The following is a 16,864-nucleotide window of genomic DNA, read 5'->3' on the forward strand; positions in this document are numbered from 1 at the left end:
TAATGCCTGCTGTACACTCAACTTGTTTATTATTATTTTAAACAAAGGTATATCCAACCAAATAACTATACCAAAACTCAGGCAATACTTAGAAACAACATCCCAAAAGAGGAAGGGGATGGAAGAACAACTATTCTAAGCATTCGAGAGTAATGAAAAAGTCAGGCAAAAATGCAGACTGAAGTGCCCAGCAGTACAATGTTTCCTTGGACATGAAAAACCAAATCCCATTCATCTGTTTTATTTTAAAACATCAGTAGAATTGAGAGCCTTCCAAAGAAAAAAAAATAGCATTATTACAAATGTTTGACTTCCGTAAGTGGTTGATAGGAGGGAAAAAATAGAGCAATCTGACTGAGGCGCATTTAGCCATGAGCAGCAAGAGGAACTAATGAACAACATCATTATTTTACTGAAGGGGATGAAGTAGGTGCTTTAGACAAATGGCAGCAACTTAAAATGTGTTTCAGAAGATAAATTCACTTTCTCTCCATTTACCTGCTGGCGTGACAAATTAAGAAAGAGGAGTATAAAAACAGAGCAGGAGGCAAAGCAGTGCAAAAGCTAACTGAGGTGATGCAACGGGCCCTTATCCAAACAAGTGCATGAACAGAGATTCTTGGAAGTCCTCCTAGTCAAATATAAACCCAGAACACTGCACACGCCAGACTCCTTTGGAAATCCACAGTGGAGCATGTGCAGAAGATCCACCTGTCCTAAAATCAGGTCCCTTACCAGGCGCTGGGAGCAGAGCCATTTGGGAACTGATGTAACATCTGTTCATCTCAAACCAGTGCAAGCCCAGCAGGTACTGAAGGGCTGAGCAGCTCTTTGCCCATTGCCAGAAACACCAGCAAACTAACTTCTCCTAGTTATATGAGGAGATGAGGGGAGAGTGGCTTTTTTCAAAAAACATATCAGTTTTCATGTACTTCTTGTTCTGCCGTCAGCTCACCAACAGCAAAAAAAGGTTTTACTTTTTAAAGAAAGGGTATTATATACTTTGTATAATGTATATTAATATTTTACAGTATACAAAGCCTTTTGTATCTCTACACCAAAACAGTCCCACTATTTACGTTCGCATGGTCGAAAACCAACGTGTTTACTGCCCCTTTGTCCCTGTCAAACCATGCTGCTTTTGTTAAACCGTGGGTTTGCTCAGTTTGAGTAAACAACCGCCGGTGGTGCATGAGATTTGGCCTTAAAAAACCGGTATTTTTACACCGTATTCCCACTGCTTTTTAGCAGTTCCCAAGCTCTGAGTTATTAAAGCCTTAAACTCGACCACCTGCGCTGAGACCCCCGAGCGCACCCTGCACACTCAGGAGTTCGGGGATGAGCCTCTCGCGGCATCGCCCGCCGAACCACAGCGGACGGGAATCCTCGGCACAGTCCTCTCTGCTCCAGGACTAGCCGAAAACCTGGAAAAGTTACCTGTACGGCTGGGAAAAGTGAGGGGGGGAAAAAACCCCTGCAGTGCCTGCCCCTGCGCGCAGGGGGTCGGGCTGTCCCACCTCCCTCATGGAGGCGTGGGGCTCGCCCGGGCACGGCCGCAGGCAGAGATTCCCTGGAATTACCCGAGTATTCCGCGGCGTCGCAGCCGCCCGCGGCCACCCCGGTGGCGGGGCCCCAGCCGCCCCCTCCCTCTTACCCGCGGCGGCTCTTCCTCCTCCCTCAGCCGCCATCACTTCCTGAGGGCGGGCGCGGGGCAGCCCTGAGGGCGGGGCGGGGGTGGGCGGTGGGATGGCTGCTGTGGGACCGAAGGACGGGGGTGACGGCTCTGGGACCGAAGGGCGGGGGTAGCGGTTTTGGGAGCGAAGGACGGGGGTGACGGCTTTGGGAGCGAAGGACGGGGGTGACGGCTTTGGGAGCGAAGAACGGAGGCGAGGAACGGCCTGGCGGCGTTCCTGGAGAGCCCGGCCGGGGGCGGAGGGAATGCCCTCAAGCCCCCGCCATCGAGGCAGGGCCCTGGGCGAGGGCCAGCCCAGCGCTGCGGCTGAACTTTTAACAAAAACTCCCAATACAAATCACACGTTATCTATTTAAAAGGCACAGAAAGACAAGACACAGAGCTAGCGACAGTTTCTGTTAACCTGAGGGGGGGGGAGGGAAGACAGGCAGAAAGTTTATGAGGGAAAATATGGTTAAAAACTACATTTTTATAGCATTCTGCAGTGACTGTTGTCAATCAGGAAAAGGATTTTGGAAGACCTAGGCAAGCAGCCTGCTGTTCATTACCACAAACCATTAAACCGAGGCACGGGAGCCAAAATGAACACACAGCTGTCAAAATTAAAAGTAGAATTCAGGTGGTGACTCAGGGAAGCCTTCCTACCCACACTGTGCAAGCATTTAATTATTTTTAAAATAACAGATACAGGTATCAAAGAAGTGAAAAGTGCATGGGAATAACAACATGCTTGCAAAGAAACAAACTCACCTTTGCACTTACACCACCAAGGTACACTGTGACCTTGAGTCAAAGTCCCAAAGAAGCATCTCGAGTGCTGCACATCAGTCAGGTGCTTCATTGCCCATCAGAACAGTGACCAAAAACTCCTTAACATTGTTCTCTTTTCAAATGGCTTAAAACATATAGCGAAGCAAATTTATGTTTTCTTTCCTCAACAGGACGAAGCGATCTCAGCCCATCCACTGATGTCACATCACCACACCTTACAGAGCCTCAGTGGATTTCATCACATTGTGATGATCCGTCGTGCCTTCCACACGCAGCCCGGAGGTTTGGCCGTGCCGTGGTCCAAGGTCTAGTTTGATGCAGCATTGCTCTGTCACCCTGTGTGAGTTTTACTGAGGAAAATCGGAAAGTACATGAGCTAAAGCCATGAAATTAAGCTGAAGTCACAGAAGTGCTGTTTGTGGGATGACAATGTTTAGCTGGTAAAAGGTGCAAGTGAAAAGATACAGAAAGAAAAAGGAAAAAAAAAAGCAGAAAACACGATGATAACTCAGTAACAGTGAGGATGAGCTCATACCAATAAAAGTTAAGAGACTAACTTTCCCCAGCATACTGAAAACTTCCTAGCCAGCTAAAACTCATCAGTTTTCTTATCAGGAGTGGTAAGCATATTACTGTTCAACCTAGTAAACTCTTAGTCCTGGCTATGCTATTTTGCATTACAGCTGATAAATAATTACTTCAATTGTGTGTATTCTGCTTGCAGAGTCTCTTTGTGCTGGTAATTGACACCTGAACAAAAGCAACCTGTTGATGATGAGTTGCATGTTCTCCTGCTAAAGTACTTTCTCCCTATTATAAATAAACAAAAATAAAGTTGAAAAACCTGTCCATACACAGCCATAAATTCTTGCTAATACTGCAGGAAGACCAGAACTGAAATTGCAACAGCCACACAACAGCTTGGCTACATTTAACTTATGTACAGTGGCAATTTTTTTCCATTATTGCTGAGCACTGGGTATAGACCAGTATCTTCAAAAACAGAAGAATTAATACAAACAAGGCAGTGACATAAAATATATAACACTTCCTATCAAAAAACAGACACTGGCACAGATTGCCCAGAGAAACTGAATGCTCCATCCCTGGAAGTGTTCAAGGTCAGGCTGGAGGGGATTTGGAGCAACCTGGGATAGTGGAAGATGTCCCTGCCCATGGCAGGGGACTTGACACTACGTGATCTTTAGGATCCCTTCCAAGCCAAAGCATTCTATAATTCTATGGGGGGGGGGAATAATTGAAATTGCAAATATGTTTTTCCATTTACTATTTCTACAGATTTTGTTATAGAAGAGGCCCCTGTCCACAAGGAACAGTGAGCCTTACAGTGAAATGTTTGTCTCTTCTCTTTTTGTGACGTTGCATTCCATCTACCTGGAGACCTGCTTCAGTCTTTCCTGAGGGTCATTTATTTTTATTAGAATGGAAAAGAAATATAGAGTGTTAGATCCTGAAATTTCTGTTTCAAGTCCCATTATAGTTTAGTGTTAAATAGCATAACAGCTTGATTTCTTCCTCCTCTCATTAAGCGTTGAACAGCTGAGATAAAAACTGGAATATATTAAACACTTCCACTTAACAGTTTAAATCACTGGTCAGCGCCTGCCAATAACAAGAAATAAAAAACCTACATGTAAGTAATAATAAAAGAGATAAAAATTAAAGAGCTGTTTCTAAATGAAGGGCCATATTCTGTTCTTGTTACCATCTACTAAAAAGCTACTGGAGCAGTGTGCTGGCAGTTCTGCAGTGTGGTCAGAATGCATTTGCAGAAAAGAATATTTTTCTCTTACTCAGCAGTTCAAATAAGTTTAAAATGTATCAGACAAGTGTACAGAAAAATATTCAAGGTGATAAACAGGACTTTCATAGTTGAGTTGGTTCCATTTCTTTACCTCAGGATGAAGGCCATGCCAATCACATCTGTGTGTAGCAAGAACAAAAACAACCAGTGTTCAGCTGAGTCAGCTGCATCTGACTTGCCTTCAAATATCAAGGGCTTGGATTCTTAATTATGGATGGGGAGATTAATTTGCACAGACCTCAAATATCCAGTGACCCTCAAATCCATTGTTGTAGGCACATACACACATGGGAGTACTAATTTTAAAGCTACAATCATACTTGAACAGAAATTTCCAGAGTAGCTTCGACTTCAGCTGAAGAAATGTTAGAGGAAAGAAAAGGTTTAATTTCTGAATAAAATTCTGAGTAAAGCCAAGGCCTAACCCGAATTTTTTAATTCTTTTTTGAACTATGAGGCACTCCAAGTACACAAAGCACATGCACACAAAGCTTGGGAGCACATGCAGTCAACTAAATCAGTGCAAAAATTAACTTTGGTGTGCTCTGTCAAATTCAGTAATTCTGTCAAATCATTTCAACCACTGGCATTCCTCCCACATTTGCACAAATATATACCAACACTGGAAATGTCTTGGAATCTTTCCTACCAGATCAGCAAACTTCTGCTTATAGAAAGGGACTAACTTGACTATTGAAGACAACACTTTCCCCAAAAATACTTCTGTCAGCTTCTTCATAAAGGCTTGGTGAAATAATCTTTGTTGCTCTGTATTTTTTTCTACTCCCTTCTGCCAGCTGTAAAAACTTTGAACACTAGCACTACATTCCAAACAGATCATATCAGTTGTTTCAGAGTGCATGGAACTAATAGACTTACATCTACCCTCTGGAAGAATATCTAATGAAATACCTAATATTTTACAGCATTCAAGCAATACCTTTCATATATATATGTGTATGTGTGTATAAAGCAGCTCTAATGTCCCAAAGAAAACACAGTTTCTCGTTGAGGAAATTAGGCAACTATAGACCTTAAATCTTGCTGTCTTCCTTAGAAATGCTTTGTTCACTAGACCACCCTGTAATTAGATTGTTTTTTTAAAAAATAGCAGAAATCAGAAATAATTATGAGAAGACTCATTGCCCTATTCAGTGTCATAGGGAGAGTTTTACTGACTGGTCAAGGAGAAAAATTAATTGATAAGAATCTTGATTGACATAGGAGTATGAAGGACTGTGGGATTTTCGGTGTAATTCACTGCTGCCAGTGGCAGATTTTGTCTTATTTAGAGCTGCAGAGAGCTCTGTTTCCTGCATTAGCTACTCCTTCAGCCCCAACAGTGAGCAGAAGTTAATTTTGCAAGTTGTACTAGCCAGCGGAAGAAAGGGATGATGGAATCAGAGAACCTCTGAAATAAAGAGAATCCACAAATCTCTTTGTGTCTCAGCACAGGAGGATTTAAATGACAGACACAGGTCGTGGCTCCAAACCTCATTCAGCCACACCCAACCCCAGAGATTTCTTCAAAGACTTTTTTTCCCTAAGGTCTCACAATTACCAGCTCTCTTGAGATGATATAGTGGCTTTCTATTCTTAGAATATTTCTCTCTCCCTCCCTCTCTCTCTCTCACACACACACACACACACACACACACACACTTCCTACTCAAAACAAGACCCAGTGAAACCCTCTGCCCACATAGTTATAATTCCCAAGAGAACTTGCATATGCTTTTGTTTTGGGCAGTGACAATGTGCATATGTTTTGATTTCAGCCCCCCCCCCCCAATTGGTTCTCAGGCTCCAGTTTAATGCAGATAGACCAGCTCTTAAACTCACCAGTTTCAGCAAGATACAACCCAGCTTCTAGAGTTCCTCTGACCTTGCAAGTTGGAGTGAGATTTTTTAACATGTTGCCTGTTAAAGGATATTACTGAGTAAATGTTTTGGTTTAGCAAATACACACATTTTCCTAATGGTGTTTGGTTTGAAAAGTGTACAGTGCTTTGTCTCCTTTATAACAAGCCTGAGATAGGAATCAGGAGCAGTAAATTAGATAACTGCTATGAAGAGGAACAACAAAGTTAGCCCTGAGTTTAAGTTGGTAAGAGAAAGTCTAAGAACAGGAAAAATGGACAAGATAAGTTTTTGTAGTTAAGTCACTCCTGACAATTAAAGTGAATTACAGCTGATACTCACAGAGGTATAATAAAACTGATTCAATTAATTTTCTGTTTACTTGCACATAAACAGGTGGTGAAAAATGTTGCTGGATATTTTTCAAGAAGTTTCTCTAAGCCTTTCCTGTTCTTCCTAAATACTATTACATGCCTGGAGAAAGGAAAAGAAGTTTGGGGCAGTCCCAGTCAGACAGCTGGTCAGCCAGACTTCTATCTTTAATAGAGACGTAATAATTTTTGCTTTAAAAGCTACATGAGTCACCAATCATCCCTGTCATGTGAATCCACACTCATCACAGCTGGAAGAAAAAAGGTGCTCTAAATGAAGTTAACCACAGATACCTGAATTATAACACTGTTTGGAACTGAAAGACAACAGGATTTCACCTTCTGGAGGAGAGATTTCATGGATTCAAATTCCAACACTGTGGTGGTAACTGGTGAGGTTTTTATTTTGCTCTTTGAGCTGGAGATGGTGTCCACGCATGCTTGGTCTTTGTCATAAACAGTTTCCTGGAGGGAAAAACAGTAGCAAATGGTCATACTAACATTTCTAAATGGAAAATAACTTACTGTGCCTTCCTAAGAAAAATCAGATGCATGTCAGAGGAAACAGACTGCAGTCTGCCCTCTTTGCTGCCATCCAGTTTGGTTTGTTGTTCATTCTCTCCATGTTTTAATCTTTGTTGACATTCTCTCTGATCCAAACCACATAGCTCAAGGCAGTGCAGGCTAGGATTAGATAAAGCTTACCCAAAAGAAGCTCTGAAGCAAGAAAACCAGGTTGCATCACAATGTCACATAGTCAGTGTCCAGAATTAGAGCAGCACATGGCAAGTCTCAGGGGCTCAGTTTCATGGCAAGGTAAGGGAGTTTAAACAGGAGATGCTGCCTCATCATTGCTAAACTGGACCATTAAATTTAAATATACCAGAGGAACATGCCTGAACATGCAGCACAAGGGACCAAATTTGGAGTTTCTCTTGCTGGCTGTAGCTACTGAGGCTGCACAGTGGCAGAACCCCCAGCTAGAGAGTCATGAGCTTTAAAAGGTTAAAGCTCTTAAGGAATGCTGCTCCTCGCTGTTCCTCTTGTTGCCACTGGCTCATCTAAAGGCAATCATTACACATATCTTGACATGTGAGTTGCTGGATAATTTTCCACTGCAGGTCATCTGAGGACATAGGAATGAGGTTGAAGCTACATCAAAGAGATTTGCATCTTGCTGTTTTCAATTAAACACTTTTTTTTTTTTTTTTTTTTAATAGCTGCAAGATGGGCAGAACTAGTCTGGCTTGCTCCAGACATAACTGCAGCTGAGCTGGAGGGAGTGCAGGAGAGGGCAGGAGGTATTTGCTAACCTCTTAAAAGGCTGACAGTCTGGTTCTCTCCTATGATATTTATGGCACATACCCTTGTTAGGAACACTGCTTAGCACCCTCTTAGATTTTTCCTCCCCTTAGATCACCATTTATGTGCAGAAATCCACTTGTTCAAGAAGTTTGAGACCGGTGTGCCCCGTTAAAGACCCGAGTGCATCTTTAAGCTGCTGCAGAGATTATCACAGCATGTCTCTGTCACGTTTTCACCTGCTCGGAATATGAACCTGCTGGCAGGGAGCCCAGTTTATTATATGGTGCTCAGTAACATTCACCCAGTTAGCTCTCCCCATCGCTGCAGGTATTTCAGTAAAACTCCTACAGTTAGTCATTTTTCATGGAACAGTTTTGTCCTAGGCACGAGTTTCTTACGGCCACCACTGACACACACACGTGTTTCAATGGGAGCTGATTAATAACTTTATTATAATTCTGTAGTTCTGCACACACAGGTACAGAAGCATGCACAACAACCACAGCTCCAAAGTGGAGCAGGTGTCACCCTAATCTTGCTCCCAAAGCAGAGTGGGACCAGTGGGGTTTTATGTTCCCCTGATAATGTAAAATGAGCACCATTTTCCTTCTTCCCTCCCCATGGTAGAAACTCAAACCTGGAGAAAACATTGTCAGAAATACTGGCACCATCAAGCTTTTCAAAATACTAAAGAGAAAAGATGGAGCAGTTATGAAATAAGCATTAACAAATTAAGAAATGCTAAAGTCTAGCACTAATTAAGCTGTCACAAGCCTGCATTTAGGCTTAATTGTCTCCAGTGCAAGTAGCTTTCACTGTGCAAAATAGCAATCATATGCTGTCAAGTATTTATTTGTCCATTTAAGGATTTTTAAATAATTAGGAGTTATAGCATAAAACCATTTCACAAACTCCTGTTCCTGCCACCCAATATCTAAGACTTGGCAGCACTCTGGATTGAGAATATTAATTGAGATTAATAGTGGGAGTTTTCCATCAAACTTTTTAATGACAAAAATGCCATCTGCTCAAAATGAGTATTTCTCTTTTATTGAAAAAAAAAAAAGATTTTCACAAAAAAGATGCATAAAATTGAATGTAATACTTTGGATTCAAAGTGTGCTTTTCTCTTTTTGCCTCTCTTTTACCTCTGGGTAAAAAGTGGAGAAAGAGACAGAAAACTTTCAAGTTTTCATTACCTGGGATGAAAACAAAATTACAGATTAAATAAAATTTTACTCTTTCAAACATTTTCATTAAATATGCCTATCTTCATGAGCTCTAACAGTAAGAATGATACATTAACTGTGACCTGGGAGTATTTAACCCCAGAACCTTTAGCAGTGGTGTTTTTGGGGATGATGATCCTTGCCCAAAATCATCATTTACTTGATCTGTCCTATTGGTTCCAGTACATTTACCAGCTTCACTCAAGGCTCTCTCACCAGAAAGCCTTGACATGAATGAAGATTGCAGGATTAGTTCTTTTATCAGTGAACACACAGAATGAAAATATACTATTCCCTTAAGTGTTATAAAGGCCAAATCCTACCTGAAAAAGCCATCCTCCATAACCAAAAATATGAAGAACAAATATGTAGGTGTAGGCAAGTCAGCCCCTAATCTGCAGTTGCAGAGCAAGCACAGGTTAAAAGCACCTTTCTTTCTTTTCATTTTCAGGTTTTGGTCCCTTCAGACAATACCTGGTGAATTCCAGCTGGGAAGCAGTGAAGGTAAGCATAATAAAAAAGGGGAAAAGAAGGAGGAAGACATTTTATTTTGTAGAGATCCCAACACAAACTGCTTTTAGGCTTTCCATTCCCTTCAAAAAAGTTATTTCTCATGGCTCATTAAACAGAATTGTGCCTCACGGAGCAGACTCCCAACATGGAAGAAAGAGGATAATGAAAAAGTGAAATATTATTTTATTTGCTTGATATTTTTTGTGCTATTTAAGCACTTTCAAAATATTATTCTTGATTCTTAAAAAAAAAAGTATTTTTCACCCAGGGTGCCTTCTCTTCAACTAATGCATATTGCACAAGTTATCTCTGTCTGCAGTAAATAGATCATCTCACACCATGGATCATTTTATCATGTCTGTGTGAGGTGTTTTCCTTCTCATACAAGTGCAGCTTATGAGTTCTGACTGCCTGCTTCAGGAACACAAAAATCTGTGCCAATTCTAAGCATGTTTTCACGTTTCAGCTTTGGCTTCCACTTTCAAATGACAGTGAAGTCTACAGTTAAATTGAAAACAAGGTAATTCAGATTTTTGTCCTCCTCCATACACCTGGACTAACAGGAACAAGTCTGTGGGGGAGCCTTAAAAATTCCTGCTTATTTCCTAAATCTGTGTATTAGAGCAAATTTATCTGGGAGATAAAAAGACATGGTTTGGATACCTGGCTTTCAGCATCAGCTGAGTCATTCTCCCTGTCACAGACAAAACCTTTCTTTGAGTTCAGTTACTCTGATAAGGTACTTAAGAACAGAGTTATTTTGAGAGGGTCTTTCACACAAGTTTTTAGCAATCCCAGTCAAAAAGGAACAGTCAAAGTAGTAAAATTGAATTGGAGCTTTGGTCCAAGAAATAACAGATAATACTGGTAAAAAATGGAAAGCAAGACACGTAAAACAAACTGAGGGGACTGTGTTCTTTTATGAAGACTGAAATAAGTCCATACATTTCTAAATTCTTATGGACACTGAAAGGAAAAAGGCAGCTGTAGGGAAGTATTAGTAGTGACAGAGAGGCAATGGCCCTACAGGACTATAACCACAGTACAAATTTTGGTGACAGCTACTGACAATTTGATTTGAAAATGAAATGCTCTCCAGCCAAGATGACTGAAAAACAGGGAGCTGGTGCATTTTTCCAAAGACCAAAGCTATAGCAACTCCACCAACACATACACATTCTCTATTCCAGCTTTGTTGGGTGAAGAATGCTGAGTGCATCTTGGTGTTTGGTAGAATAAATCTATTGCCCCCTCCAAGTCATGAGGGATGTTATCCCTGTAGGCTAACAGGAAACAAAAATTCTTCTGTGATACCTCTCCACACCCCAGTCATTACAGGAGGCCCATAAATTATCTTAACTCCAACCTGACATGTGCCTTAAACCACAAATATTTGTCAGTTGACAGTGTTCTCGCTCATTATTTCCCGATTCCTATTGGTTCTAATTTTGGGTGGAAGATCATCCCCTTCTGGCTGAAAATAAAGCACGTTCTTTATCTGCAAGCAAAACGGCCCAGAGCGAGAAGGCACCGATGGGATGAGTCTCCTGTACCAATGCCACGAGCTGGCTACAGCAGGGACTTACATAACAGGGGCTACAGCATTCCATAACCAAACAGATGTCAGTCCTTGTGTATGGAGCAGAACAAATCCATTTCCCCCTGATGTGACACCCTCTGTGTGGAATTAATTTGTATTCAGACTGGGGATGCTACTTTGGTTTCCTATGCCCTGGCAAAGGTGGTTAATTCAGGCAATTCAGAGAAATTTGCTGCAAATCTGGAAGTACTTCGAATTTTGATAGGCTTCTCCACGCTAAATAGCAATCTCATGGTATTGTTCCATTGGCCTTATTCACCCTGTGGTCTTCAGGAAGCTTATGCACATATATTAAAGATAGCAACATTTAGAATTTACATCTGGAAGTAATCCTGTCTTGGCTTGGGGTGCCTGCATGGATCACTGGAGTGACATAAAACCCTCCTGCTGAGTCCCTTTACTGTGAACCAACAAGTGTGCACTCAGATTCCTCCTCAGGAACGTGCTGAGCAGCCAGACCAGGGCTACAGGCGTGACTGCTCAGGGTTATGCTTCATGCCTTTGTAGCATTATCCAGAACTATCCTAATTATTAGCCCAATGTAAAGGGGGTGCTTATCAAAAGCCTGGATGCCTTATGGAAAGCCTGGATACCACGGCAGCCTTGGTGATGTTGAAATGCTGATGCATGCAACCTCCAAAGTTCACATCCCAGAAGGATCCTCATACCAAAAGCATCCGAAATCCTGTAAAAATACATTTAACAGTTCCAGTGTCCTGATTCCAAAGCATAACCTCACCCTCCATGCTTTTCGAAATGGATTCTTTGCCAAAGAGCAATGGCTTCCCTTCTGTGAGCAGTACTTGTGCTTACACACAACTGCTTCCTTAAAATCCCTGTTACCAGCTCCTCCCTAAGTGCAGGATATTCTTGCTAAAGGAGAACACCACCAGGTATCTGCTCTGCTTTTGCTGACAGATCACACTTGAGTTACCAGGATGTGTTAGTTCTGCAGCACCACGTGGGGCTCTCAGGATCCCAGATCCCATGAATTGTTGATTCCATATTCCAGACTGATGGTCCCACCTAATAACCCTTGATCTGACCTTGTTTCTGTATCTCCTCCAGAAAGTCCTGTCTGCAGCTTGGCAGCAAAATAACCTATCAGGGCAGTCCACCCATCAAGGTCAAAGTCCCCACTTAATAGGGCACAAATGTGAGTGACAACATTCACAGTAATTAAACTGTTAGTGCAAAGAACAGGTCACATTTCCAACTGCTTCTGGGAACTATGTCTGCCATCGGGAGATGAGGATCAGATCTCCCAGCGCAGTTTTTCATCCTGCCACTGACCATGTGGTCTTTGGAAATTTGTCATTTAATCTGCCTCTCTCCTTCTCTGCTTCAGTTTCATCATCTGTGAAACTAAGAAGACATTGCTATTCAGTGCCATCATTTCTGTTCTGGAATTTTCTTAGATCCCTAAAGCTTTACAAAGGTATCTGCACAATTAGGGGAGGGGGAAAACCACACCCCAAAGCAGACACCTAAACAAAAACCCACTAACCAAACAAACCTAACACCTTTGTTTGCAATGCACTTGCATTCTGACAGGAGCAGCTGAAAACTTCTGGTTCCCTTTCTGCACCAACACAAGTGATTCACAAAATCAACACATGACCCCCTTCCTGGCAGCCCAAATCAGGGAGAACTCAGGCAAACTCTGTGTAATTTTCTGGAGTTTTCCAGAAGTTCAAGATGCTTCCAACACCCTGTGGGGCACAGCCACCACCTCTGAGCACAGAGCTTACAAATCCCTCCTCTTTGGGGAGGGCTGTGTGACAACTGGGACTGAGACCACAACTCACCAACAGCTCCACGTCAGCAGCTGGTAATGCTGGACTTCATTTCCCTCCAAGAACTTCCCAATAAAGAATCTTCATGTTTTCTTTTGAACCACTTTTCCCACAAAACAGTCCTCCAAAACTTTTCTCCTCCTTTGAAGTTTCCTTTGCTGTTTCAACTACACTGGACAGGCACTTGTTTACTGAATTCACTCACCAGTGTGAGCTCAAGTTTCCAGGTGCAGTTATCCTCCTCTAACCATCCTCAGTCTCACCTTACATGCAAAAATGGTTCTGGTTGAGGCTGAGACAAGGAACAACCTTGTTTATTTTGTTCCATGTTTGCACAACATCTGGTCTAAGGGGGTATAAGCCCATGGTTGGGATTCTTAGACAACACAGTAACGCATGTTATTGACAACGTGCTGAAATTGCTTAGGGCATAGAAAACCATCTTCCTTTGACACAAATTCTCACCTTTTTGTTATCGGGTAGCTTCAGTTTTGTCCTGCACAAAAGTGTTTCTGCCATGACGAATGTTGACAAAAGAATATCTGTCAACGGAGAGCACAAGAGGAGAACAACTTTACAGCTCACTTTGGGTCTCCACATTCTGAACCAAAATTAGGGGTAGTTGAGTTCTCTAGGCCTTACAGTTAAAAAGAAAGAGTCTCATTAAATGAAAAAAAAGATGCTTTAGAAAAGAAAATGCTAATCATGAACCAGCTGGAGTTTTCTTTTTTGGAGGCTCAGGCACAGTACAGCATTCTTCAGCGAGATGATGCAATGGTCTCTCAAAGACTGTCAGTGCCCAGAGGAAAAAAGGCTGGCACTGTTCTCCAAATGTGTTTACTTCCCTGCAGGCATTGTTTCCTTGCTTGTGTCAAATAGTTTATTGAGCACAGCTAATCAATGCTTCCGCTGACAAGAAAATTGGAACACTTTATATAGGAAGCGAGTGTTGAAGGGCAAATTTCCCAGAACTGTGGGCCTCATCCACAGGGGAGTCCTGAGTGAGAAATGAAAACTCGAGAAGACAATGACATTTAATACAGCTACAGGTTTCTTGGGCTAATCAGACACCTCTGCTGCTGTTTGCCTGTGCCCCCCTGAGATCCCTTGGCAGTGGTCTACTCAAATGGAGCAGGGATTTTCAACCACCATTTTACTTTTCTGGGACAAAGCTTTCCACTTCAGATGCATTCCTTCTGCATCCTGCCATTGCAGCTGCCTACCTTCTACTTAAGAGGCTTACGCCTTGCTTGTTAGCCCTGTTCCACTGACAAAATCATGTCCACATGACATTTCTTCTCCAGACCATCTTCCAACCACCTGGCCAACCTGCTGCTTTGAAGGGTACCTTTATTCCTTTGACATTGGTTTTGTCTCTGGACAGTTCAGATCTTTCAGAGGAACAACAGCTCTTACCTGTAGCAAAGCCTGTTTAGGTGCTTTCAAGCCTGGATCTTTCTCTGAGAGACATCATCTCATGGTTCCCCAAGGACCACTCCCACCCACTGGAGACTCGGCATCCCTTTGGAAAACACAACAGCTCCACGTGGTCGTGACATTAGGGAACTGTTCAGCACATTTTAGTCTCTTCCAGCTATAAAAGAGGGAATGCTTAGGCATTGCTCCTTCAGGTGTTTTCTCAGCTGAATCACCCCAATTTCTTTATCACAGTCAGAAATCCAGTGCTTTTTCAAGTCTGTGGTGGCTTTTTTGTAAACACAGGAGCTGTCCAAGAGAGGCCTTGGTGAAAACATCGATCTCCAGATCATGCAGCTGCCAGTGGTTTACCAAAAAGCAAAGGAGCAAGTCATCAAGATATGGACGACTCTTCAGCCACTGGTGGGTAATGAGAAAGTTACTCAATTTCTCCCCTTCATTTATGAATTTGATGAGAGGATCTTGAAAAAAATCTCCAAGAGAGTATTGCAAAACATCAAACAAATCTGGAAAGTGACTATTGAAACTGTGATCAAGGTTTCAACCCGAAATTTGGAGCACACACTAATTAGCATTCTCTTTTGACCCCGTGCCATTTAAACAGCGTTAAGTGATGCTGAACAAAGGAAAGGAAAAAATCTACCATAAACTGCAAAAAAAGGCACAGCAGCTCTGCAGTGCTGAGCTGAATAGACACAACAAAAACGACAGCATAATTTGGCTCTCATTTACAATCCCTTATCAAAGTCTTCTTTAGACATGAGCAAGACTCCCCACCTCAAAGCCAGTTATTCACATAAAGCTTGGTGCTTTTGCATTGCATGTTTGTAAAAAACAGGTCTCATTTTTAATTTCCTGTTGCTCACTCTGGTGGGAAAAAAAAAAAAAAAAAAACAAACCAAAACACAGCTTACTGTTCACGTTGGGCTGGCTTCATCCACCACACTCATCATCCTGGAGCAGTGTGGGAAGAACAAAGGCTACCAAGACAGGGATGCTTGCGGTTTTCACCCAGAAGGTGCCTGCTGCGTGCTAGATGGCCCAGAAAAGATCGAATCTGCAATTAATATGAAGACTCTCTGGAAAAACATTTCAGTGGAAGGGATTGATATCATCTTCTCCAGAGATGCGGGGAGGTAAACACCGCGTGTCGGGGGCCCGGGGGAACAGCAGGAGCAACTCAGCTCAACCTTGGAGAGTCTTTGCCTTGACTTTCCCTCCAAACAAAATCACTTTGAAGCAAAGCCTTCAGAGGGGCACAAGCATGAAAACCGGGATGGATTTAAATTTTATGTAAAGCAGCTTTCATGAAGCGCTACAGCCAGTAGATATTTTTCCATGGATTTGTAAATTCCGAAAGAAACAAGTTCCAACATAGCACGCCCTGTGATGAACCACCCCAGTAAACCTCAGCTATTAAGAGAGACTGAAAGCAATACCGACTGGTAGCAGATTTTAATCTGTTTTTTCTCAACTGGGAGGGATAGAAAATGTAAATACATACACTGCAGAACAGCAATTACAGGTACCTTTAGAACCAGGTCTGCGATCTCATTATATGTTCCAGTAGTACTGGAGCAATTTTCTACTGTGCTAGTCTTCATAGAAAAGTGGGGAAAAAAAAAAAACCAAAAAAAAAGAAGGTAGTTTTATTTTTAAATAAAAATCAGTTACTCTTGGCCCTTAAATTCAGGATTTGCACCTGCAAGTTAAAAGGTGGGGTGATAAAGACAAAACTCCTCCAGACTGAGGGGTTTTGTTACTTACACATAAAACTGTGTTACGTGGTTGTAGTTTCCAGCAGGGTGTGTTACCTTTCCCACCCCACAAGAATGCCTGTCTTGTGATTTTTTTATTTAAAGTTCTTTGTGGGTGGGTGTCTGAGAAACCAAACCATCAGATAAGGAGCATTTGTTTCTCAAACTTGGTTTATTTCAGCATTTCCTTTATTCACTAAGCAAATGTGTTCTTAATAATTTCATAAACCAGATCTGGTTTGGCTACTTAGAATATTTAAATTTAATCAAAGTTTACTGAGCCTCAATTCAGGTTTCTGGTTTTGTTTTGTTTTTAATATTGCAGGTACGTCTGTGATTACACCTACTACACCTCTCTGTATTATGGCAATGGAAGAGCAGCTTTCATCCATGTGCCTCCATTATCCAAGTCAGTAACAGCAGACTTTCTAGGAAAAGCACTACAGACCATTATCTTAGCAATGTTAGAACAGTGTGGGGTGGATCATGTTAAAAAAGAAAAGATGATTTCTTAGAAAGCAATTCCTTACCTCTTAAATGAAGCAAATGTAAAGATTATTTAAAACCCCCACACAAAAGGATTTTATGGCCCATGTTATTTTCAGTGAAATTTCCTTGCAAAACCCAAACAACTGTTTACATCTCCGAGAAAAAAAGCTTGAGGGGAAAAACCAAGTAACTGGCAGTTTGTCTTGCTAAAAATAAGG

At 41.9% G+C, this 16,864-nt stretch overlaps 2 protein-coding genes and 1 long non-coding RNA gene across 4 annotated transcripts in view; 2 read left to right on the forward strand and 1 right to left on the reverse strand.

The window, feature by feature from the left end:
• The window catches only part of LOC126636941 (protein FAM169B-like), a 38,117-nt gene extending 35,435 nt beyond the window's left edge, over positions 1-2,682 (reverse strand). The window contains exon 1 of one of the 2 annotated variants that reach the window (XM_050309716.1): positions 2,444-2,682. In XM_050309716.1, the coding sequence (XP_050165673.1) occupies positions 2,444-2,534 (91 nt within the window). In that variant the 5' untranslated portion in view covers positions 2,535-2,682. Of the gene's footprint in view, positions 1-1,654; positions 1,711-2,443 lie in introns of those variants that run through there. The other variant, XM_050309717.1, reaches the window with a different exon arrangement.
• LOC126636943 (uncharacterized) lies at positions 1,418-3,272 on the forward strand. Its single transcript, XR_007628153.1, has 3 exons — positions 1,418-1,439; positions 2,635-3,084; positions 3,189-3,272. It is a non-coding gene; the product is annotated as an uncharacterized LOC126636943 (long non-coding RNA).
• Positions 3,273-6,777: 3,505 nt separating this feature from the next.
• Positions 6,778-16,775, forward strand: PGPEP1L (pyroglutamyl-peptidase I like). The gene is made up of 5 exons (XM_050309719.1): positions 6,778-6,912; positions 9,506-9,558; positions 14,686-14,802; positions 15,310-15,536; positions 16,483-16,775. The coding sequence occupies exons 1-5, from the start codon at positions 6,879-6,881 to the stop codon at positions 16,670-16,672; spliced, it is 621 nt and encodes a 206-aa protein (XP_050165676.1). The 5' UTR covers positions 6,778-6,878; the 3' UTR covers positions 16,673-16,775.
• The last annotated feature ends 89 nt before the right edge of the window (positions 16,776-16,864 follow it).

This window comes from Myiozetetes cayanensis, unplaced genomic scaffold (assembly GCF_022539395.1).
Source record: "Myiozetetes cayanensis isolate MyiCay16 unplaced genomic scaffold, myiCay2020 scf14, whole genome shotgun sequence".
NCBI classification, from domain to species: Eukaryota; Metazoa; Chordata; class Aves; order Passeriformes; family Tyrannidae; genus Myiozetetes; species Myiozetetes cayanensis.

Bases quoted from the DNA above. Each gene is read 5' to 3' on its own strand.
- PGPEP1L (XM_050309719.1), top strand. From the start codon at position 6,879: ATGGATTCAAATTCCAACACTGTGGTGGTAACTG. The intron at 14,803-15,309 runs GTGGGTAATGAG...ACCAAAACACAG, and splicing joins GGACGACTCTTCAGCCACTG to CTTACTGTTCACGTTGGGCT. The intron at 15,537-16,482 runs GTAAACACCGCG...TTAATATTGCAG, and splicing joins TTCTCCAGAGATGCGGGGAG to GTACGTCTGTGATTACACCT.